At 36.0% G+C, this 26,666-nt stretch overlaps 1 protein-coding gene across 2 annotated transcripts in view; it reads right to left on the bottom strand.

Annotated features, from left to right (window-relative positions):
* Positions 1-605: 605 nt before the first annotated feature.
* Positions 606-26,666, bottom strand: part of LOC120773860 — a 196,628-nt gene continuing 170,567 nt past the window's right edge. For both annotated transcript variants that reach the window (XM_040103011.1, XM_040103012.1), the window contains 6 exons: positions 13,790-14,095; positions 13,635-13,711; positions 13,335-13,567; positions 7,402-12,977; positions 5,455-7,237; positions 606-5,350 (listed from right to left, as the gene is read on the bottom strand). In XM_040103011.1, coding sequence (XP_039958945.1) covers positions 4,247-5,350; positions 5,455-7,237; positions 7,402-12,977; positions 13,335-13,567; positions 13,635-13,711; positions 13,790-13,956 — 8,940 coding nt within the window. In that variant the 5' untranslated portion in view covers positions 13,957-14,095 and the 3' untranslated portion in view covers positions 606-4,246. The remainder of the gene's footprint in view (positions 5,351-5,454; positions 7,238-7,401; positions 12,978-13,334; positions 13,568-13,634; positions 13,712-13,789; positions 14,096-26,666) is intronic.

Consider the following 26,666-nt stretch of genomic DNA (forward strand, 5'->3'; position numbering starts at 1 on the left):
ACCCAACTCTGTTTTTACACGGTAGATACGTTCCTCAGAAAACGGTGTAAAAAAAACCGTGTAAAAAAGGAGCGTTTCCTATATTAAAATGGGGGCTACGTTCCATGTCATCTGAAAACCGTGTAAGATGAAATAAAGAACTATATTTACTTCGAAAAACCGTGTAAAAAATGTTGAAAACGATAAAATTTCAGATATGCATACAAATTGTATATTCATATGGCATTTCATTAAGCATTAAAACTTAAAATACATAATTCATACAGGTGAAAAATTGGTAGATTAAGCAAAAAACAAAAGAAATCTGTTAATCCAGAATTAAGAACAGAAAAATTAGAATAGAAATAAAAAAAATATATTTACATAGCTACATAAATATTCGTCGCTACTTGATAACAAGCGCAATTCTTTGCGATGAACTGGACTAAAGTCGGTATCATCATTGGAAATATCCATTTGTCGAATAAGGGGATTTCCCAGTTACTACTATGTATGTTCATTTCAGCAATGATGTTAAGTGTGGTAAAAACAAACATAATTACAAGACAGTGATTTTGAAACCGTACTAGATTAAAATTTTTTTACAAAAATTTTTTTTTCAACCGTGTAACTTCAAATCCGTGTAAAAAGAAAGCGTGTAAAAAAGTGTTGCGTGTATATATGTATAAATAGAAAAATGTTTAGCATAAATTTACTTTTGTTAGTTATGTGAAAAAGGACAATAAATTGTTGAACAAAATGCAACGGAATATAGCGACGTGTACAGTTGTGTTCCTGAAAATAGTCGTGCAACAGTTCTTATATTTAAAGAACTTTTCTAACATAAACTGTCAAATAAACTCGAGAATTTTAGTAAAATAGACTTCTCACATAATAAAAACGAAATAATTAAATTACTTATGCTTCGTCTATCTTTTTTATGACGTACTTTCGTGTTTTCTGAAAAAGAAACTGTCAATATAGTAGTGATTGTAACATAGTTAGTAATCGATAAATTAAAAAAAAAGCCTATAGAGAGTTGCAATAAGTAAGTGTCTCTGAGGTGCATCCTGTGACAGTCGGGTCTACGTAAACGGCTCTTACTTAACAACTCTCTACTGGTTTTTTTTTTAATATTATTGACTGCTAAAAAATTCAATACGAAGAATTGTGGAGGAAAGTACAAAATAACAATATTAGACGGACAAATTACACGATATACTTATAAGAAATAAGGCATCCTCAAAAATGATGTTGTTGTTATAGCGGCAGAAAATATTCCTAAGTAATTTGGAGGAATGCTGATGGTTTGACAGTTCTTGGTCCGTTCGAACCCGTCCCGTTTACGATCATAGGATCTCAAAAATGATATGAAATATCGGTTAGTACTCTTACATTAGACTAATGGAAAAAAAATTGAAGGCAAGGACACCCTGGAAATTTTTTTTGTAGGAAAAGGGTTCAGCAAGTATGTCCGCCAGCCACCAAACACAGAGTACCAGCTAAGACACATTACCAAAACGATTAAACTCGGTAACCTGAGCTTTGTGGTATGAGCTTGCTTTTCGTACCATGTCCTATACTATTGCTTGATGGCATTATGGAAAATGCCTATAAAATAGAACAGCAGAACATATCGACGTAATGTCAGCGCAGTCACTGGACCTCAATCTAACCGAAAATTTATGGTGATATATTAAACGAGTTGTAACAACATTATTTGATCGTAAAAAAATTCATCGTAAAATTCAATACCGAAAAAAAATTAAATCTCAACAATCACTCGAAGCATTACACAAAACAATGGTGCTGGTGGAGAAAACGTTTAAGCTTCAAAAGGTTCACGGAAAATAATCTTAGAGAACCAGCTTTATCCGCGAAGTTTAATGGAGAAATGAACTTAGCAGCAAGCCAGATTACAGATTACCGTTCACCTTCCCTATAAATAAGTCTCAAAGCCAAACACTTCGGTTTAGATTTTGAAGTATTATCAATTTTTCCATTTATAAATATTTGTTACAATCTTTTTCAAAATTAAACCCCTAGTACAATCCTTTGGATTACTATACACGCAAAAATACCCTCACTCTATTTTCATGAACAAAACTGTATATACTTACATGTAAGGTTATAAATATAAAAGTATCCTTATTTACTGAGAATTTAACACAGATATGTACATACAAAGATTGAGTTTAGAACTACCAACGTTAAGGATCTAACTTTTGTAAGCATTAAAAATTTTAATTCAAATATAAATTGCAAATTACTGGAAGATATCTATGTTTTGAAAGCGATATTTGTAAAAACTAATATTCAAGAGAAAACGTCTGACGTTGCCTGTCTTCCGCACTCAGAAATACATATATGGTACATTACAATATTTCTATTAAACAATCAACTAATGATACCAAAGTCTGTTAACTTTTCATGTGTTCAGAATTTACTTCTTTTTTACGCACTACATTGGTTTCGCTATGCCAAAGAGGAATCGAATTAGGTACTCAAAATATTAGGGCAACGGTTACAAAATGAAATGTTAAATACATACAAATTGATATGAACCACAAAACTTCCATGAGTATAAAATTAACCGAATCGTAGTATTTTACAATACTCTACCTTTACTATCTCCAGGAAACAAATGTTATTTTGGCGACCCAACCAATGCGTTCCATGGACTACTCCACCACGGGTGGAACAAAAGTTTAAAAAGTTTAGATTATATAAAATCCACCTCTGTCACTTGACACATATAATTGTAAACACCAGCGATGGGTCGTTAGATGATAAGTTGTGCGTGATTAGTTTGGGGAAATGTTCCAAATATAATCAATCTGCAGCACAATTACCTTCCATTTTAAATGACTCTCAACAAAGCTAATTGCATACAAAGCATATACTCACTTATATCAAGTCATATCGAATAAACCGACATTATTATTAATCCTGTGGGAAAAGCAATCCAAGCTAATACTTCCCAGTTTGCCGTGATAATGTGAAAGCTTCTAAAAAAAAAAACTTAAAAATATTTGATGGACAACTACAAATGAAATGGTATCGGATTTCAAATGTCCTAAATTACGAAACCTTTTATCATTAGGAAAACGCACACTATGAAATAAACGATGTAAATATATTTACGATACCAGCTTGACATTAAAAAAAATATGATTTTTTTGTAACAGCATTTTTTATTGTGTTCATAATCTTTTGAGTTCGGAAAATGAGTTTAGTTTCTCATATAACAAACTTTAAATAATACATATTATTATCATAATTAGTTACACAAATTAAGAAAACTATTTGGGGTGTGTAACGTAATTGTAATTACTTATGAATACAGTAGAAGCTTATAAATTTAAAAATTGCAATAATTCGAAACGAATTCTGTAGCAGTACAAAATTCGGATTTTTCTCATTTCTCTTCATTTTCATTCGCTGGCATATGTAAACACATGTTTTTACAAACCTATTCGAGTACATTTAGCGCTGTAAATAATGGGATTTGATTAAAAATAACTTACCAAATGAAAACAAGGAATTGCTGTGTAATGTGTTGCAAAATTATACGCATTCGAACAAATTCGTCGTTAGTAACACACAAGGACGATTGTCTATCGCAACGCATTTCTTTTCCAGATCACATTACAGAGCAGCTCAGTGGAGCAACATATGCGTAAGTTATTGTATCTTGGGAGAACAAGTTAGCGTGAACAGGCAGTAGAGAGTTGAAAGCGAAATTTGGGAGAATGTGTAACGGCACTGACACGAATTGATAAAAACTATCTTGATTTACCCCAATGCCAACTTACACAAACAATGTAATACTCGTATTAACTATAGCAAACTAAATTTATAATTTTATAAAAATAAAAGTAAAGCAAATTTACAGCTTTTTACAATATACACTCATACAATGATAATAATGTTAATGTAACTCTATTTTACAACTAAATTTCACACTAAATAGCCATTACTATATAAAAGATTTGTTAGAAACATATGGGAAATGTTTGCATTAAATGGTGTTTGGTAAGTGTGTGATGGAACTCTAATTGAAAAAGTAATGTTCGTTAAAACCTACCACATTTGTATCCAAATTCACATCATTCATTTCATTCACTTCATCCACCCCCATGCCAACAGCGCCCGCACCTTCCACAGTAGTACCAACGCCCACTTGGACTGCAGCATTCCCCGACCTTCGCACATCCCCTAATAGACCATTGTTCACATTGTCTAAATAGAGCATATTTGGGCAATATTAACTCCCAGGATCATTGTATATTGCACGCTGTGCATGTCGGTATTGCGCGTGCATTTGGGCTGCCGTTGTCATGTTCGGTATTAAATCAGACTTTGGTGGCGCAATCGCTGGATTGGTTACGGTGGTGGGCAGCAGTGTAGGTTGTGTGGGCACAACTCCTATAACAGCCAGACTATCGCCCAAACTTGGCATGCCACTCCCTGAATCGGACGCAATAAAACCACTTGCTCCGAGATGGTCAACTGTTGTTGCTGAGGACAGGTCGATGTTTTGCCCCGAATTTTCGGCTATCAAAGCTGTATTAGCCGCTGTAGATGGCTTTTCCAGCGGTGACATGATGGGCGTTTGGTTTAGCAGCGCATTTGTCGCATTTGTTAGCGCAGGGCGCGTGCATGGTGGAGAAAGTGGTGGTTGCGTCAGAGCTGATTGTAGTATAAGACTGCCGTCATCCGTTCCTATAAGCTGTAACGTTTGCGATGTGTCTATTTGTAACAATGGTATGATATCAGCTTCTAAGCCTTCATCTCCAGCAACTGTAACTGTTTGCAACTGCTGTATAAATTGTTGTTGCAATAACTCTTGTTGCTCAAGTTGCTGCTGCTCTTCTAATTGTTGTTCTTCTAACAACTGCTGTAATTGCCGAAATTTTTCTTGCAAATTAACATCCTGTTGTAGGGTATCTAATGCATCCCGCGTCAGCTGGAATACGCGTCCAAGGTGATCGCGCAAATCAAACAAATCATCAGTTGAACGCATAACCTCCAAAAACTGATCCCATTCCATATGTACTAATTCAGAGCCAATTAAAATGGTAACTCCTGTCTCTCCTTTGTACGCTTCATTAGCAGGGGCCGTCTGTACATCTTCTGTTTCTACTTCGGCGGTATGGAAATCTGGTGTTTTATCTGCATTCGGCGTCAATATCGGGTGTCCGATAAGTACTTCCTTTGGTATGGGCCTTAATTGTTGGTCACAGCGTGTATAGTAGTAAGGCTGAGCAACTATCGGTACCCACTCCTCACCTACTTTTCGACATAATAATAGCGTGTCGGGGTAGCCTGGTACTGACTGTGCTGGCACGGCTATTACTGATGGTGTATGCTGCAAATTATTTAAGAAATATATTACAATATCTGCATATGTAACTTATTTATCCTAAAATACATGCAAATACAATGTAAAGCACATCTTAATGTTTGACTTACCTCATTCGCTTCAAATTCTTCAGCTAAAATCTCTTCGGTGTAGACCTCAGGCACTTGCTCTTGCATTTGTATCGCTTCAAATTCCGCTGGAATAATTTCAGCTGACGGCGATTCCGACGCTAACTCTGCTATATGAACTGCAGTCATGTGCTGCTCTTGTTGTTGCTCTTCAAAACCCTGTTGCTGCTGTTGATCCAACAATACCATCTGCGTTGACTGTAATCGTTGCTGCTGCTGCTGCTGGGCTTGTTCTTGCAAGCACATTTGTGCTGACAACTCGGCTTTTGTGCTCAATCGTCGATTGTGTTGCGATGAATGACGTTGTTTGCGATTGTGCAGCGGATGTAGTGGCGGTGGCTGCGTCGTCGTCGGAGATTGTACTGCATGTTGTTGTAATTGCTGCTGCTGCAGTTGTAAAAGTTGTTGTTCTGCGGTTGCAGCAAATGTTGGCTCGTTGTGGTTGTCGAATGTAGATGAGCCAGTAGCGGTGCTTCGGGATATTTTTGCGGGTGGTGGCGCATGTCCTTCCGAGTGACTTAATCGTCTATTTAGCGACGCGCAATCGTCACTAGTAGAAAGTTGTTGATCTTTTTGCTGAAGTTCCCCCAAATTGCTCGCCGTAGCAGTTAATCGACGTTGCTGAACCATCTGCGACTGAGTTTGTGAGCGTCTTGAGTTCGTTGGATGATTACGCTTCTGACCTTTAACATTTGTCGACGGAGTTAGTTGCGATTGTTGCTCATTAGCTGCTACTGCGCTGCCTACTACATTTGTTTGATCCTCCGTAATTTTTTGTTGACGATGCTTCACCGTAATACTGCTGGGCAATGTTATTGTATTGCCAGCGTGTTTGCGGCCACCGGTTGATGAAGACGCCGCAGGTTTTGTCTTGTTGCCAGTCTGTTGTTGCTTCTGCTGATGCTGCTGAAGTTGCTGTTGTTGGCGCTGCTGTTGTTTTTGTTTCGGTTCAGCTATTGGACGCAAGGTGACACCGGAACCGAGATTATATGTCGTCATTGTGTCGGTGGATGATGCAGAGAATTGTTGTGTAGCACCACCGGCAACCGACGGCGATTGCGATTGGGTCACTTGAACTGAAGGTGTCTGTTGTATTATCAAATCACTCGGCGCCGCCTTAATTATAATTATACCGTGTTTATTACCTCCCACGGTGCTCGTTTGTTGCTGCTGTTGACTTGTGGATCGTTTGCGTTGCCGTTGCTGAGAAACTTGCTGTGTAGTTCTGTATGCAGGTTGAATAATTTGTTGTTGTAAAATCTGCGGGCCGTCTGAGCCTAAATGCTGTTCTGTTTCTGCGGATGACGTCAATACAATTTGCATATCACCCTGTGCTGACATAAAATGTTCATTACCAAGCACTATAGGCATATTGCTGATGTCGAACATAGCATTGGAAGGTGCTCCAGCTTGTTCCTGTTCTACCACGGTAGCTGTTGACGCTACTTCAATCAATTTTTCTTTTCGGGTGATTTTAACCTGGGGGCACATTTGTTGAACGTGTGCAACAGCATCTTGTTCGCCAATAAACTCTAAACCGGAAGATGATGCATGTTGTTGTTGTTGATGTGAACCCACCCCCTGTCCTGGTCGCTCGATTATAAATGATGGTATAGATTCTTCGAGATTGGACTTCCTTTGCTTTGTTGCTGTTAATGTTGCACCAGTTGCAGATTTTGTGGCTAAAATATTTGCTATTTGTGTGGAAAGTGGATTAGCGACATCTACGTTGATCCGAACCTTCTCCATAGGAGAAATATTGATACTGTAAGAAAATCACCAAGGACATTGTTTAAAATGTTGTATATTCCAGTTATTGCAAATGAGTAATAAAATAAAAATCAGTGTTTATAAACGATTTGTAGTTGATGCCCTTATACTTATACATGACATTTCTTATTACATAAGTATTTATACATATACACTCACCATGTGTTATCTGCCTTAGGTTGTGGATTAATGGCAGACTCCAGCCGCTTATTCAACGTCTCATTTGCAATATTTGAGCCCTCGTCCATATTTCGTAATGAGTCAAGATCCGTGGCTGCCTCCACTATGTTGGTAGCTCCTACTATTACCTCTTCGATCGGTTGTTGATTTTCAATTGAAGAGTAATTCACATACTCCACTGCGTTGGGTACATCAATAGGATGAAACGAATTTAACTCAGGGACTGTTGTTTCTGAAGTGTTCTCATCTTTTGTGGTACTATTATCTGGCGATTCCTCTATAGGTATTTGTTGCACTGACACTGTATCATTTAGGTATACTTCTTCAATTATGCACTGGTCATCCTCTATTATAAGAGAGTCTGCTGATTCATTATCATTACATTCGACGATTTCTTCTGATCCCTCCAATTCCTTCGAATAATTACCCTTATTTTCATCTTCGTAGTTACTTATCTCATTTGGCGTAGTTTTTATCTCCTCGGCTACTTCCATAGTTTCAATACTTGTATTGGTGATATTTGGGCTCTCCAATTTCCTACTTTTCAGATGCTGTATGCCCTCTTCTTCGTTATTTACATCGCTCTCTTCCATTGCGTAGTTTTTGTCCGCGACTGCATTACGCCGAGGAGTTGGTTTTGTCGCGCAACGTCGCTTGCGAGAAAATCCAGATTTTACTGCAGGCAAGGGATTTATGGCAGCTTGGCCGGTCGGTAATTCATTAACCTGCTCGTCTGGTTGTGGATTAACATATGTATCGGTAGACAAAACGACCAATGTGGGGTCAGAATTTTCATTGTGTGGCTGTTGACTTGTTATATTCAGGTGATTAACTCCAATTTGATCGGCGACAGCATCTTGTTTTTCTGCTTTGGCTTCAACAACGACGTCATCATTTTTTGTATCTGCTTCTTTTTGCGCTCGTTTTGCAACTTTCGTTGATTTTCGTTGGTTTTGACATATCGTCGTATTATCTTTGTCATTTAAATCTGTTAAATCTAGCTCTTTCATAAAATCATTCGATTTCTCTTGTTGTTGTTTCGACGCTCGGGTATGTCGTTTTCTATTGGTTGTATCTTTGGTAAATTCAGAAAATGAGTTTGGTGAGTTGCCCGATGAATTCGATGTTGCACGCCACTTATGTGTTTTATTAAATAATTTTGGTTTTGTCGCTAATGTTTCTGTATCACCTTCCCCTTCATGTCCGGAAAGGGGCTCATGAGGTGGACTCTCGATGAAATCGTCATCTGCATCGGATTCCTCATGCTGTGCGTGCTCAATGACTTTAGCTGATTCTTCATTAGGCACTTCATTATTTAAAACATCCGTGCTTAGTTTTTTGTTTCCCCCGTTTTCAATCTGCACCTTATCTTCAATTAATTTATTTTCGACAATGTTGTCTTCCTCCTTAGATGGATTTTCGTTATCTTCATTTTGTTCTTCAATAACATTATTTACAATATCTCCTGTATCGTTTTCTTTTTCAGTTTCTTCGTGCTGTGCCTCATCTGGTACTTCACGCGTCACTACAACAATTTCTGTTTGGTTTTGTATTTCAGGCGTTTCAGTTTCCACAAGATTTAAATGAGTTTCATCGGTTTCAGTACGCGGTGTATCAACTACACTATTATTATATTCTGATATATTTGACTCATCATTTTTATTGTTTTCGGAAATTTCCACATGTTCAATAAGAGAGCTATTCACATCACTTGTAGCCTGCTCATTGCCATCGTTTGTTTCACGGTTATTCTCCTTTTCCTCACTCGAAATCTCCTCTTTTTCCAATACAGATTCCATGTTCTTTTTTTGTACGCTTGTTGCTACGAGTCCAGAGTTTTCATCTTTAGCATTTCCATCGCATTTCTCCACAACATGTGTATGTGTTTCATTGTCATTCATTTCACTTTCACGTGTTATCTCTTGTACTACATCTCCTAATATTATCTGGTTTTTAGTTATTGAAACTTCTTTGCTCCCAACCAAGGGTACAAGCACTTCGTCTATTGATTCTATATTTTTGTTTCGCCTATCGTTTACTTCATCTCCTCCTACAATATTTATTTCTTGTTCCAATAGTGTTTTTGCATCTTTGTTTTGTGAAGGTGTTGTCTCTACCAACCCTTCGGTGGGTGTCATCAGCCTGTCAGTCAAAGTTGGCAAACGCTCATCGTCTAACATTGAGGTGGGCGATCCAAACTCTGCACCCGTTTCAGATATGCAAATTGAACTGTTATCATCAGTTGGCGAAGTGAGACGGCTTTGTAGCACTTCTTCACCTAACAACATGACATCATGTTGTTGTTCCTCCACTATATTATTCTTTATATTTACAGCCAAAGAAATCTCCGTTTCTTGTTCCAACGCTTTATCATCATTATTTAACTGTTGCTCTATGTCCGTGACTTCAGATTGTTCTTTGTTTTCAACCGTACATGCATCCATCAAATTTATTTCACTATGTATATTAGACAATGTCGCTGTGGGTAGCAGGATATTTAAATCATTACTAATATCTTCATTTATCATTTCTCTTTCGGGTGTAGCATTAGATTTAAACTTCTCTTTCGAACTTTCTTCCCCGGTAGTAGTTCTGTCCTCACTCGTGGGTATATCGCAATTTTCTTGAACATCCTCCAAATCTGCGGTATTGTCGGCAGTACTGTAATGATCTTTTAGTGTCTCTTCATCTTCAATATTCTCATGTGGTGGAAAATGTTCAGTTTCTTTAACATTGTCCTCCATAATTGGCTCTAAATTTTCGGTTTCACATCCGTTTTTTCGTTCTGTGTTTTCAATATTTTGCTTTGAGAATTGTAAATCATCATGATTGCAAATCTCTGTGTCTGTTGGACATAAAAGTGTTTCATTAGTTTCTATAATAGCGGATTTCTTTTGTTCCTCCATCGTCGTAGTAGGAGTAGAGAATGAACCATTTTTTAAATTTTTAACTTTTAATATAGTTGTTTCCTCGACGGAATCGAGCCGCACGATTTCAACATTTCCTTCATTCTCTTTATCTTGTTCCATTACTTGAAAATCATTCGTTTTTACAGCATTCATTTCTAAAGCAGGTGCTGTAATTGTCAAAGATTGCTTTTCATTCTCATACTCATTGACGTCATCTATAGGAGCATATTGTTTTTGTTGATTTGCTTTTATTTCCGATTCAACTTTCTCACTAAACATATTTTTTTCCTGGAGTTGGATTTGCTCAGTAACTGTCACTGTTCCATTTTCATCCATTTTTGTCCCAGCAGCATCAATTGCTTGCCCTGACAGAACAATTTCCGAATTATCTGCTGCTGATGTAGGCAGCTCTTCAATCCTTGAACGATTACGAGATTTGAATATACGTTTGCCTCGTTCTTTAATCGGTAAACCTTTAACTGGCAACTCCTCCTTGCTACTACAGAAAGACTGTGTTGGCGAAATGTCCGCAAGAGATGCCTCATCAGAAATTTTGGGTGCTGTTGTTTGTTCAAGCAATTTTTCGATATCATCCGCCAACTGTTGATCCCTCTGCTCAGTTGAAAGTTGTCGTTCGCTTTCGGGCAATATGCAATTATCAGTCTGATGTTTTTCTTGTCCTTTCTCCGGAGACAGATATTTCTTTTTAAAATCGGCTATAGATTTTAAAGCGTCGCTGCTAGTCTCATCTTCTTCCTCTTGAAAATCGAAACAATCGGTCCGTGGATTCGCGGGAGCGCTGGTGTGAGGTTGTTCTTCTTCTTTCAGGCGTTGTGGTGACGCTGACATAAGTTCTTCAACTTTTTCATGAGCAGTTTGTACGTTTGGCAATTCCTCTACCAATTTATTTGCTGTTGTATTTTCAGAACTATCATTAAGAACTTCCTTTGAATTATTTTGCCTTTTATCCTTTCCGCGACACTTTTGTTTCGGTTGCTTAACATCTTCGCTTTCTGACTTCAAATCTTGTCTAATTTCTTCTCTCGATTTTTTTTGTACATTTTCCTCAGTGGACCCAAATTCAAGTTCACGCGTTTCTGCGTTTTCTTGTTGCTCTGACTGAAATTCTTCTTCATATTTATCTTCAAGTCTATCCACTTGCTTTTGGTTAGTCGATATATCAGTGCATTTAGTTGGCTCTGGCTCTTCAATATTCGACTCTTTTAGATGTTCCTCAGATAAGTGTTCTTCTTGTACTACGCTCGTAACGGAATTTGTATCTTTTGATATATAATTGGATTGCATATTATTTATCGATGCTTCATTTCTGTTCAATCGATCTTTGCCAACCGTTAATTCTGTTTCACCATCCGTGCCTGTATTGTCATCGAGAATAATAGTTTCGCCACAATTTGGCGGCACAACCCCAACTACAACCACTGAATCGGAGCTGCTGCTGCTATTACAATTTACATTCTCCATATTATCAACCACTGTAGGCAACTCTACAGTATAGTCATTTATGAATTCTTTTAATACCGCGTCACGTCGATCCTTCTTCGGTATATTTCTAATACGATTTTGATGTTGAGTCTGACTCGAAGTTTGTGCACCAAAGTTATTTATTGTCGCGCATACTGGTGTCGCCAAATCAAATGGAGTGTTTTCACTTTTCACTTCTGTTGATGGGGTTGTTGTTAACTTATCTAATTTGAATTGTGGTGTTTCTATCTTTGAAGGCGTTTCCAGACTGCAATTCAGTTTTACACCGTCAACCAACTCATCCTCTTTTTCACCGTCGCTCCAATCGGCCAGTAGCCGTAGGCGTATTTCTTCAGCCGTACTTTTCAACTCGGTGGATTTGTTATCCATAACTTCACCGGAATCAATGTTGCGCTTTCGCGGACTACATGATCTCAATATGTCCTCTGTCGTGTGTGACGATGAGTTATCGGTGGTATCGTCTTCAATACTTAATTTAAGTTCTCCCTTTATGGAAGATACCGGCATTCCGTCGGGCAAAGTAATTTCTTTTATATCGGCATCAATACGCAACGATATGCTTGCTTTCTCACGCGACGTGCTTGCAGCAGCAGACCGACTTGCTCTTTCGCTTCCGGCCAGCAGATAAGGCTTGTATTTAGTGCCACTAACGCTTCGACTATTCACCGGTGACAAGATTTCACTTTTTGTGGACTTTGCTATGTGAATTGGGGTGGTGTCGAGTATTGCAGGGTATTTTTGATCATCATCTTCGCTCAAAGAGTTTCGTTCGCATTTTGAGGATATTGTAGGTAATTGAAGCTTCCAAGTCATCGTAGATATATAGCTCTTACACTCGTTTTCTGAAGTTATAGTAGCCGAAGGTACCTTGCGTGCATTGGACGTTGAGGGCGTCTGTGCGGTTGTTGGCGTGCCAGTGCCGCTATGTGTCCGTCGATGTAAGATCATGACATTTTGCCTTTGGCTAGAGAAAGCGCACAAATTACATCGATAAAAATTCGTTTCTGCACTGCTGGGGATAGAGTTCGTTACGAAACTTGAAGTGTTATGCGGTGAAATTATTGATTTTCCTTTATCTGGAGAAAGGTTTGTTGTTGTTGTTGTACGTTTCGGTGTAATGTTGAGGATTTTTGTTACAGAATCCTTCAAATGCAAGTAAAAAGAGTTTAAAAAATAAAACTGCTAATTATGACAAAATTTTAAGAGCGATATTTAAAATGGTCAGTAGTACCAGAATTTCAGTTTCGACTTATACATTTACTAGACTTTAAACCTATAAATAAATATAGATAAGAGATATTTTGACTATAACTTCACTCGAAAAAATTTTAATATACTTTGAATATAATTTCGAAAATAGTCGTTGGAGCGTTTCTTCTTCTGAAGGTTCATTAATAAAAATAAATTATGATATGAAATTGCTGAAATAAGTAACTACGTTCCATTAGAAGTGAAATAATTAAACTAATTAAAATAGCGTGGTTGGTATTCAGAACCTACCCCACTTCTGCGTTTATTGTTGTAGTCATTGGTAGAGCTATGTATGTATTCATTGTCGTAATAATCGTCACTACGTCGTGTAAGAGTCGGTCCTAGTATTGCCTTGACAATGCTATCTGGACGATCATTTATAATCAGCAAATCTGAATCAATAGTTTTACGTGTTAAACGCTCAGCGGTCTCCACATCTGAGGGGAACTTCTCCATAAATTTATTTTTGGCATTATATAAAGCTGTTTGAAAAACAGATTATATTATTTCGTGCATAATGAAATTTTAAAAACAAATTAGTATACTCACCAGTCCCCTTTTTAATAAACTCATCTTTTTTGCTGCATTGGAAAGGAAATATTTGTTTTGCACTCTTTATATATTCACTAAAAATATACGAACAAGATAAGTATACAGTTATTTAGGAACATTATTTACAATTGAATTTGAATAATTATACTGACTAGGCATCTTCTTGGAAAAATTTTACAACGCAATACGGTTTCTTTTTTAGTTGTTTGAGAAGGTCATCAGGTTGACGATGCACATCGGTGACTTCACCGGGCCACCAGTTGTTGCCCAGTTTCACCCAAACGATGTCGCCATCCTTATAAGCGTTGTCTTCTGACATGTTTGCAACAATGGTCAATCAGACAAAACACTTGCAACTTGTGTACTCTAAATTGCTGATTGTGCTGTACTTTTTTATAACCCACAGTATTTAGGATATTTCCATCAGATTAAATACAATACTTCACATGATTAGTTTGCTGGAATGAGATATACAAAATATTTAAATGAAAGAAGAAAGCTACAATTTTATTAAAAATATGAAAAATTAGTTAATGAAAATGGTAATAGACTTTTATAAAATTAAATATGAAGGTTCTATGCCCAGTTATTACATTGCTAGATTTCACTCATATAAACATACACAATAATTTATACACAAAAGACAGTTTCAAGAAAATTTTGAAAGAGATAATCTTTTTTTTATTAGACATAAAATAAAAAAGATGAATCAGGGGGGTTTGTGGAATCCAAGACAGAACTGCTTAGCTGTCAGAATTGCAAACCAATTCTGATTTTAAATGGTGTCACAGAATTTGATTGGATTTTCGTCCTTTCGAACATACGTAAAACCAATATTCCAACCATCTGTTTACTAATGTGAAAAAACTTACAAATTAATACATTTGAAAGCAATCCTATTAAAGTTTTTAATAAGTTCCGAATTAAAGGAAGAATTTAAGAGATAACATTTATCAAATGAATAAAGACGCATTTGTGTGTTAAATTACGTTTTGTAAATCTAATATCTTTAAATATCCGGACTTTTTTCCAAAAACTCAATAATTAAGACATTTCGTGTTTTATACTTATGTTTCCCCTATAGAAATAAAAATAAATTAATTCGAAATAATATAATGACTTCATTTCTTAGCTTACATTTCAAATCTGTGTGTGAATATCTTCTTGTTCTGTTTCTGACAGCAAAACCGATAAAATTGGTTTCCGTGACATCCAAAACCGATACAAATTATGTTTCGAATATCAAACCAATAATATCTGAATTCGTGACACCTACTACGTTTTTTAATCGGTTTCAATTTTGATTCCGACAACTATCAAATTCCACACCCCTGAATAAATCACAAATTGAATGACATTAAATCTCTTATGAAAACAGTTAAATTGGTATATTTTTACAAAAATATAAGTGAGTAAATAGCTAATAATGATTAGCCCATTCATTCAGTCCTATAACTCGAAAAAATTTAGAGGGGTAGGATTTTACACCTTCATTTAGTGAGGGATAGACAAATACGTCAAAATTTACCACCAGTGATGCCACTTCCGTCATTTCTGCTTTGAAAATCTCCGTTATGGTAATAGGACTCATAGTAAAGAAGGGTTGTGGTCATATCGGCTTAATGACCGCTACTTAATAAGCTATGTCACCTTATTTCCTGATTTGAATGCGTTTACCGATACTCAATGCAAGCTAATAGGCTGCTGAGCATTTACTTATCAGTTGTATCTGATTTTTCAGCCAAAACCATTAACTTAAAGTACACTACAAAAAGTTGTTTAACTAACTCACGCCGCTTTGGTGGATGATTGGCAAACCTATTTATGTTTATCCAAAAAGAAAAACACTAATGTGATGATTTACGCGACCTAGCAACCTTCTGGAACTATTTAGCATCGGACATCGACTTTATCTGAATCTAAGGAAGACAATAAGACTTCGAAGTCGTAGATAATTTCGTCTATCTTGGAACCGGTATTAACACCAACAACAATGTCGATACCCAACGCAGAATAACACTAGCCGACAGGTGCTACCTCGAACTGAGTAGGCAACTGATAAGTAAAGTCCTCTCTCGACGAACAAAAACAAAACTCTACAAGTCACTCATTATTCCTGTCCTGTTATATGGTGCAGAGGCATGGACGATAACAACATCTGATGAGTCGACGTTTCGAGTTTTCGATAGAAAAGATAATTTATTAAAGAAAATTTATTTGCGAATTTGCAACAGCGAATACCGCAAGGGATTTAACGATGATACAGTTATACGACATTAAGATTGTTCAGCGAATTAAGAGACATCGGTGGCTAATTCATGTCGTCCGAATGGATGAAGACACTGCAGCTCTACCAGTATTCGCCGCAGCACCTGTCAGGAGAAACAGTGGAAGAGGAATACCTCCACTGCTTTGGAAATACCAAGTGGAGAAGGACCTGGCTACACTTGGAATCTCCAATTGGGGCTAAACCGCGAAAAGGAAGAACGAATAACCGCGTAAGCGGGGTCTACACCAATAAAGAAGAAGAAGACAATAAGAGTAGTAAGAAATATACCCATAACATAAATTAAAATTATACTAAGTTCACGTATTGTATATAGTGACTTTATGAATTTTTTGTGCATTGTAATTCTTTATTACAATTTATAAATTATTTAAACGGTACATTAGATTATGTAAAAATATTAGGTTGACCGAAAAAAAACCAGTGATTTTGCATACAAACGGCGTTGACAATTGTTTGAACGGCTTATGACTCTGTTATTGCATTTTTGCTTTTGTCAAATATCAGCTGGCACTTTTACCTTGCTTTAGAAAAAAATCGCGCGTAATTTTATTTATATTTGTTTGTTTGGCGGCAATTCGCCCAAATTGGAGCCCACAAAGGAGCATTTTCGCCATATTTACTTTATTATTTCCGTAAAGGAAAAATGCAGCTCAGGTTGCTAAAAAGTTACGTGATGTGTATGGTGACAAAGCCTTAAAAGAAACACAGTGTCAAAGTTGGTTTGTCAAATTCCGTTCAGGTCGGCCAAGTGCAGTTGATGACGACGTCATCAAGGCTTTAATCGAATCGGATCGTCATGTAACTGAGGGTGAGATTGGAGAGAAGTTAAATATACCACAATCAACCATACATGATCATATACGACGTCTTGGGATGGTAAAAAAACTAAAACTCAAAAAAATTTTTGAAAAAATCGCCGGTTTCTTTTTGGTCAACCTAATAGTTTAGGTTAAGTTAGTCTGGTACGCTCGTGAGCCACGCATAAATCAGTCTTTAGCGGTGCCAAAATGGATGCGTTACGTAGTAGTTCATGAGAAGTAGTAATCCTTAAGAGTGCCTGCGCATGACGCGCATTTCTATGGCCTCACTATCGATATCTCTTCCAATATCAACTTACCGTGGAACTTCAAAATGTTTGAAGCCTTTTCTCTTGCTAGTGGGGGATAATAGATGTTCCACTGTTTCCCTGGTGCCTTTCTCTTGACATGATCAAAAATCATCTCGATCTGTCAGCCCCATTCTGTGACCAGTGAGTATTATAATCATTTTCCTACAGTCTCTTCTATTTATACATATGTAAAAATAAATTCGACATATTCTTACCGACAATAATGAAAACAATGATTTTGTAATATATTTTTCGCAATTAATTTATATAAAAAATTGCTTTTCTAACCTCTTTCGGAAGTTTAAAATGGATGGAATGTGCTCCCTCATCCATCCCAAGTCTGCTAGCATCATTAATCGTACAAGAATATATTAAGAACATATATGTATAACGACATATACTACACATACATATGCACATATACTAGAAACAGTAAATTTATATAACCTTTGTATATACTAGTCCTTAATCTGACTTTTATGGCTTTAAATTTAATAACAGAACATAACATCCTACCACTTATATGTATGTAGAACTTTAAGATATGAATTTACCTATATTATTTCAACAATTAAATCAAATATTTTAGACATATTAAAAGCAAATAAAATCGAAGGAAAAAAAAGGAAGGAAAATATCGAGGTGATTTCTAATATTATAGTTTAGAATAAGAAGAAAACATACTGTTAGACTAATGTAATTTTCTCTTTGCCTAATCAGGTTTAAAAAGATTTATGATTATATTAGCATTATCGCCTTTCTTTCGGCGATATGATCGATCATTGCTTGATTAGATATGGCAAATATTTGTCGAGTTTCGGCATAGAGACAAAACCTAACCGCTGGTGCCAATTGTTCTTAACTTGTAAGTAAGCTATTCATAAATTCAAACAAGATTGATAATTTCCGACAGTTAAACCTACTTACCGTCACTTAAAATGCAAAATAATGTAACACAAGAGACGAAACAACGATGTAAAACAGAAATTACTCTTATTGAAACAAAATTTTATTTTTTGTTAAAAGTACGCTTTACCTGGTAGCTGAAGCTAGCAATATATACTAATACAAAATGATTTTATTATTAAAAGGGAATGAATGTGATGTTTCAACATGTAAAGGTTGTCCGAAAGTTAACGCAAGATCGGAATTATAAACAGAGTGTCCCAAAATTAACGCAAGATTTATGTGGTGCTGACAACCCTAAAAAAAACAAATCGGCAACAGGCAGGAGGATGGAGTCTCTGTCTGGAGTCTGGAGGATGAAAAGCCTCGGAAGAGAAGCCCTCTTTTGATGACGACCATGGCAAACGAAATAAGGATTAGGATTTGAGGGCATGCACCTGGAATGTTCGGTCCCTTAATTGGGAAGGTGCCACTGCCCAGCTGGTTGATGTCCTCGTGAAAATAAAGGCTGACATCACCGCCGTCCAAGAAATACGATGGACGGGACAAGGACTGAGGCGAGTAGGTCCTTGTGGCATTTACTACGGTGGCCATATAAAGAAGCGCTAGTTCGGTCTGGGAGAGAGACTCCGTCGCAGTGTACTGTCATTCACCCCGGTGGATGAACGTCTAACACTAAACCGGATCAAAGCGAGGTTTTTCAACATATTGCTGATTTGGGAACACGCCTCGACGGAAGAGAAGGACGATGTGATCAAATATGCTTTCTATGATCGCTTGGAGCTCACCTATGAGAGTTGCTCCCGGCACGATGTGAAAATCGGTAAATTCAGCATCCACGAGGAAACATCCCCAAATGCGTTGAGGCCAGTATAAGAAAATACATCAAGCGGCTGCCTCCGGATCGAAAAGCCACCAACCAGATCGATTATGTTGTGATAGACGGAAGACACGTCTCCAGTGTTCTAGACGTGCATGCGCTCTGAAGTCCTAACATCCATTCGGACCACTATCTTGTTGCAGCCAAGATTCGCACCCGCCTCTGTACAGCAAAAAAAAAAAGTCAATAAACACAAGGAAAGTTCGACATCGATTTTCTACTCGACTAGCACTCCTGCTCTCTGGGCACTCGTCAATAATTCGGTATAAGGGAACTTTGGGACGGCATTTCGAGCTCCTTACGTACAGCTGCAATTAAAACTATTGCAAAAGAACAGCTGGTACGATGAGGAGTGCCGTATCGTAGCGGAGAGAAAGCAGACAGCCTAAGTCCAAAATGCGTGAGTATGAAGAGCTTGACAAGCTAGCCGACAGGAGTAATGCTCGAAAATTCTACGAAAAGATGCGGCGACTAACAGAAGGTTTAAAGACCGGAGCATACTCTAGTAGAACTCCCAGAGGTGATCTAGTGTCTGATGCTAAGAGCATGCTAAAATTATGGAGCGAATACATCTCCAGCCTGCTGAGTGGCAGTGAAAGTATATTGCCCGACCATGAAGAAGGTCGAACAACAATTACCCGTCTGAAGACCCCACAATCTGCACCAACTATCGTGGGATAAGGCTCCTTAACATCGCGTATAAGATTCCATCGAGCGTATTATGTGAAAGATTAAAGCCCACCGCCAACAAACTGATTGGACCTCATCAGTGTGACTTTAGACCTGGCAAATCAATAACTGACCAGAAATTAACGGCTGTGTAAGCTGACGTTGAGTAACACCAAAAGCTCCATCAGGTTCGGGAAGGACGTCTCCAAGCCGTACGACAGCAAACGAGGTTTCAGACAAGGCGAGTCTCTTTAGTGTGACTTCTTCAACCTACTTCTGGAGAAAATAATTCGAGCTGCAGAGCTAAACCGAGAAGGTACAATCTCCTACGAGTATAAGAGGGTACAGCTGCTGACGTATGCTGATGACATAGTCGGAAAAGTTTTTTAACTTCGTCAACTGGTCAAAGAGGTTTTGAAATGATATGCTGCATTATTCGAAGAAACTTATCCTAACATATGTACCTATGTCACTCAGTTACAGTCACTTCACTTATCATATAAGGCGGAAGTTCGAAAATCTTTCTAACATATTAGGTATATGGGGGCTAGGAGAAGTATATAATCGATGTTATCCATTTTTGGCATCACAGAATAATATTTCCAGAAAAATATGGTCCCTGAATTTCTTTAAGATTCCTCAAAGATTGACCGATATTTTAAAAAAAAAATCAGCTGTAAGCTGGCTAGGTGAGGTTTACATATTCGGTTACTGGGGTCTTGAAAAGTTACCTTAAATGCATTTTGTGCAAAGTTTTACTTCGACAACTTCATTGGCATGCGATTAATATACTTAGGCTGTTCACGGTAAGGTGGTTATCGGGTTATGTGATTATTAGATTAAAAATAACGTATATACTCCGTGAACATCCTATGTATGGTTATTTGCTTATTTTTACACAAACAGCTGTTCATTCCTATATTCCTACTCCTACTTATAAAATACTTACTTATGCTTATTAAGTAATCCGAATTTCAAGGGTTCAAAAAATTCTTTGTATAAATAATAATTTTTGATAATTATTGATGATTTTTGATGCTTTGTGATGCTTTTCGATGCTTTTTATTTCGGTTTTAATTTGCTGATTGTAACCAAAAAACAGTTGTTAATAGCAGATTTTCCAATAAGAAAATCTAAATGGAAATGCCACTCGCTGAGTTTTATTTATTTTTTGTGCTGCCATTTAGTAAAATTCCAACAACTTTCTAACAATGGAAAAAGCAAACAACCACATAATCTGTAAACAAGGGCCTAGGTTGGTCAAAGTTGGCTATTTTGTCATACCGCATTTTGTTGTTGTTTACTTAATCACATAACCACATAACCACATAACCCGATAACCACCTTATCGTGAACAGCCTCACTGTATTGTAATTTAAAATTGTAATATACTCGTACATATGGGTAGTAGGTGTGGTTACAGATTTCACTCTTTTTCACTCCGTCGTAAAATAATGACATACACTCAATTTGGTTGATATTGGTCAAAGAGTTTGTTAAATATAGGATTTCATCTAAAGGTGGGCGGGGTCGCCCAATTGTTCAATTTAAATAGTAACTCCTATAAAGCCGTACCATCTTGAGAGTTAAATGTAATGTCTCGGAGGTATTTATTTATTGAGTTATCGCACCTTTCGTTATTCTACAGTGTTTGAAAATGTGCTAGAAAAAACTTCTTCTCAGCAAATTTGGTTAAATAGCCTATATAAACCCACTAGCGGGTGGATCATTTATACATGATATATAACACTATATCTATATTGATTAGTTTTAGGTGTTACAAACAACCGTAAGGTAAACACAGTACAAAAAAAAGTAAAGATATTGAAATATATATGTACATATCGTCACCTGAAATGCAAAATAACGTAACAACATTTTCGGAAATTTACAGTGGCATGAATGAAACACGAAATAAAATGGAACATGAGTGAAAGACAATTTTAATATTGGTTAAAACTAGTTTATATTTGATCGGAGAACCAGAAAATGTTGAACATAAGTAATTTGAAGTGGTGAAGCGTAATCAATAAGACATTCAATTTCGAATTTTTTGATGATACGTTATTTTGCATTTCAGGTGACGATATGCACGTTTGGGAGTTAGTCGAAACCATGATCAATTGAACGATCTAATCGTCTTTGATTATGCAGCTGAATTAGAATCAAATGGTCTGATGAAATTCAAAATAATTTTATATGGAAAAAAGCGTAGTTGCCGTTTTATTTTGTCCCCGATCATATTTATCTGAGTACATGTTTCGCTACAGTATGTCGTTGCAAAGAATCTTCTGGTTTGGCAAAACTTCTATATTCTGTCAAAAAAAAACATTTTAATTTTAATAATGCAGTCTCTATCTATTTTAATTAATTTTCTCTTGAAGCCTTTGATCGTCGCAATTTTCACCTTATCAAGTGAAATTGAAATGTGATCTGAAATAAAGCTAAAAGTAACTTAGAAAGTGTATATGTCCGATGACATACATATGTATGTAGACACCAGATATGTAATATCATAATACACTCATTTTTAATTCTGAACGGTAAGTAAAAGCAATGAGTGCGAGTTCACACATGGGCTCTTTTGTCGCCCAAACCGGTTTTTAGTGGGCGAGAGTGTTTTTTCGGCGAGATGAGACCGTGCCGCTCGTGCTCGGGTGACAGTCTTTGTATTCTTGATCGTAACAGTTCGCTGCTACGCATTTAAGCAAACCTTTTCTTTTTGAAATTATTTTCATTGTTCCAATGGCGCTCGGTTTGAAATTTGAATTTTGTTATCTACATACTTTTTGTATGTAATATGCATAGTATAACATAAATATAAAAAATAAATATATTTAAATTTCTAAATTGAAAATATTATTAGCGGGTATTCAATACATTCTGATGGATTAGGGAATTTCCATCATAAGTTTTTCTTTAATATTAATAGCGGGTATTCGAAATATTGTTCTACTATATTCAATTCCTTGTAACCAATGTATGTGACCAACATACCAACATACAAATGAACTATGTAACAAGCAACAAGTAACAAGTGTCGTGCAGCCGAACCGCACAAACATTAACGAAAATTTTATGAAAGGAATACAGAAAAACTCGACTAAATTTGCTGGACTTGTGTCGCTCGTGTGAACGCACTGAGCGGCAACAAGAGATAATTTGCCGATAAACCATCACCGTTTGAACGCAGTATAATAAAGATATTATGTAAGCATATGCTGCTACAAATTCATACAATGCGACAGAGGTTTGCTAATAGTAAACACTCATATTAACTTAGTAAATAAACTAAGGATATTTGTTCGCAGGCTAACTGGTTCAATGTCGGCTATGATTAATGTGCGAATACTATTTGCTCACATGACGTATGGCTTAAATGATTATCAAAATACACGTACACGTACGTACGTACATGCAAAAACGAAAGAGTGCACGGCAACAGAGTGTATTCAGGTGCCAACAAAAATAAACTAATAATTTAGGAACATTTTATAATTGTGACTGTAGGGAACATCCATATACATAGACGTATACATTAATATTTATTAATTCTTGTGATACTATATATGCATGCTACAATTGCAGACGAGCTTGATAACACAGGTGAGAGGTTGTATACCTTTATTTCCAATATCATTACATTCGTATTGTGTTCTTTGTGTCTGCAATAAATCTTTTAAGCGGATTTGAAATAAGGAAAAAAACCTAGAAAACCTTCTGCGTTATCAGAAGTATATTTATAAAATTATACTAATATATGGGTATACTATCTACGTATGTATGTACATATAATCTGTAAGTACATTTGTATGTATAAAAGACGTGCAGCGAGGTAGAAATACGGTACTAAATATTTCGCAGTTAAGCATTTTTTGTATTCTGTGTTACTTGATTATTAACTAAAAAAAATAAAAGTTCTTTTAATGAGCAACCAAAATGTCTTCACGAATGTGATTAATTGTTATCCCTAAATGAGATAATCCAAAGGCGACGACCATAGAGCTTAGAAAATGGAAAATACTGTATACATATGTATATGTATGTATGTTTGTCATTAAGAAGTGCAGAATTTTTTCCTATTTTTAAAACTTCAAAAATTGAAAATTATATTTTCTGAATGCTTTCACTAAAATGGCTATACAGACCACTTAATTTGAAATTAAAAGAGAGGCATTTTTCTCTCAGCTGATCTATTGTAAATGTGGCCACTATTTCATCAACTTGGCTAGGAATTTTTCCTATTTTAAAGAAAAAAAAATATGTTTCAATAAAATTAAGGTCAACACTTTAATTAAAATCCGACATAAACTTTAATTTCTGGACTAGCGTATTTAAACTGCGCAAATCGAATCAAATAAATTTCGAGTATAAAGTATTGTGTGTTTGAAAGCTGTATGTTTACGACTTCAAAAGTTTGACTAGCAAATTTGACCATGAAATAAAAGAATTACCGACTTTGCTTGAATTTTTTTTTGTTACCAATGGAAACTAGCTACAGCAAAATGTTGCAAAAGTGCAATCACACAACAACACAAATATTTGAGTGGCACAAAGCCTAATGCGAGTCTTCCATCCACTTCTACTAATGCCGATAACTTCGAAAAATTTAAAGAAACAGTGCTTGAAAAATTTCGTTGTGGCATCAGAGAAAAAAAGTATGTAAATGTATGTCGCTAAATTAATTATTTACTGATGTGTTACTTTCATGTTAGGCGTTTTAAGGCAATAATGTTAACCATTAATACCAAAATGGAAGTAATATTAAAACATTAGATTTCTTTTACTCGAAAAAACGCAAATGCGTGTGCGGCGGGACATGTCTTTAATCATTAAGCTAACAACAACTTACATAATTTGGCATTACATTATAAATAGTTTTATATAACAGCCGTTAATACCACATTCTTCAATATAATTAAAATAATGTTATTAAAACTAATATAAATAACGGGAAATCTTCTGAATTCTTTTTCTTATTATCACGAAATATTTTTCACGTTTACAATTAGATTTTATCTTGAAGCCATAAACATCAGTAATATGTATGAATCTTGCGTACACGTTTAGCTTTTGATCGAAAGTAACATGTGTTGGATTAGAGGTAATTTTTTCGATAGCCTTTTTTTGACAGATCACGCGTGAGTCATGTCAAGTTGTCATGTTATTGTTTTCAATATTATTTGGCATTTCATCATGGAAAAGACGCACGCCTGAATAACGTTTACAAATCGTGCAACTTTATTACGAAAATTCGCCTTCTGTAAAGAATATGGCTATGTTCGTAAATGCATCATGACTTGCAGCATAAGCAACAGTACAAACACTGCAAGTTTGACGTTTGATACTTCTTATACAATTTTTGACAATTTGCAGATACATTTGTTTGCATTTTTGAACGCGTATAATACTAAAATGGAAATTTTGCTGAATCTAACACTAGACGAAATTTGTGAACAAATTTAAGAAAAAGAAGGGTATTAAAGTCAAAAAAAAAAAAAAAAATTGTGAGTACAAATGTTTGTCTTTTAAAAGACAAAGTATTTATAAAACAAACTTTCGAGATTTTTAATAAACAGTTTAAAATTTTAAATTATATTGAAGCTTCGAGCATTAAAGCCACATCTAATGTAATACTCGCTTATGCTATCTTACACAATTTTATCATAAATAAGGGAGGTTATTCTGAACATATTAACGATGTAATAACACATGCCGATATGGAAACCAACAATGAAATCGAAGGAATTCAAGATGCCCCCGTTGATTTAGATGATATCAATGGAATCGATAGAAGAAGCTATTTTACCACTATGTTTTCATCATAAAAAATTTACTTTACCTCTCCTTCCTTTATTTGAATAATTTTTTTATTACTTTTTCTGATGAACTTCATTTTAATTTTTATTGTTTTCATTTACATTTTTAACTTCGGTCACAACTTTCTTCCACAATACATTTTTTTTCCTTCTACCCGATTTAAACTCGTCCTCCATATTCTACCGTACTCTCAGCAATAACTGTGTCTCCGCATTACTGAGATTTTCACTAAAAATTTAAAAATAATAATTTATACAATTATTATTAACATAATTTAACTAAATTTTAATACAAAAATTAAAATAAAACAGTTTTGCACTTACTTTTCGTCAGTAGTTAAATGCAGTAAACAATTTTTTGATAGAAATTATGAGTGACAGCTAATAGAAGTGCTGTCTTTTTGAACGCTTGATTATTGCAGTGCTGCAATATTGGCATTTCTGAACGTTCTGTTTGTTATGCAATCGTCACGATGCGCGTCATGATGCATTTACGAACATAGCCTATGTTTCGCTTCGCTTTTTTTAGGGCGAAAATAATCGGCATACTGAGCATACTATTTGCAACACTATCACCTATATTGAGTCGCAGCATTTATTATTGGATAATATTCGACCGAATAGATCACGTCCCCCACGGAGTGAAGAAGGTATAGCAGCCGCAGCTGAGAGTGTACTACACGAAGACCGTGGACTCGGTGTCGCAGGGAACCTTGCTTACAAGAAATTACCATGAATGTGGTAGAAAATCATTTTCAAGGGAAAACTAATTACGGGAATTCCCTAGTCCAACAGAGTTTATTAAATACCCCCAAATTTATAATGGCAATTTCCTAATCTATCAGGAAGTAGTAAATACCCGTATTTTTTGTTTATGCATAAAACATACATTCTGAATATCGCAAACCCTAAAACAAACTTTGGGCTCGGCTCAGCTTTGAGCGCGCACTCTGCAGGCACCTTAAGAAATTTACTTACCTTTTCATTTCTGCTTCTGAACTACATACATATACATATTTGAAGTTTAATGATGTTGGTTCATTTATCTCGTTCTAAAAATAATTGCAATATAAAACTCTCGTAGTTCTGAAAACTTAAGTTAACACTTTTTTGTTAAAGTAAATATCAACGATGGACAATAAATCTAACACCTGGAGGCAGCAATTCTGTCAGAGTTATTATAATTTAATTTTAAATTATATGAATATTCAGAATATTCGCAGCGCTTCTTAAATTTTTACAAGAGTCTCATCTAAAGTCATATCGTGTTTTTGATATGATTGCTGTATTTCACACTAAGTTATAGAACAACGGTTAGAATATATGTATACGAACTTGAAAACCACAAAAATAAGAA

Source organism: Bactrocera tryoni, chromosome 4, assembly GCF_016617805.1.
Source record: "Bactrocera tryoni isolate S06 chromosome 4, CSIRO_BtryS06_freeze2, whole genome shotgun sequence".
NCBI lineage: Eukaryota > Metazoa > Arthropoda > Insecta > Diptera > Tephritidae > Bactrocera > Bactrocera tryoni.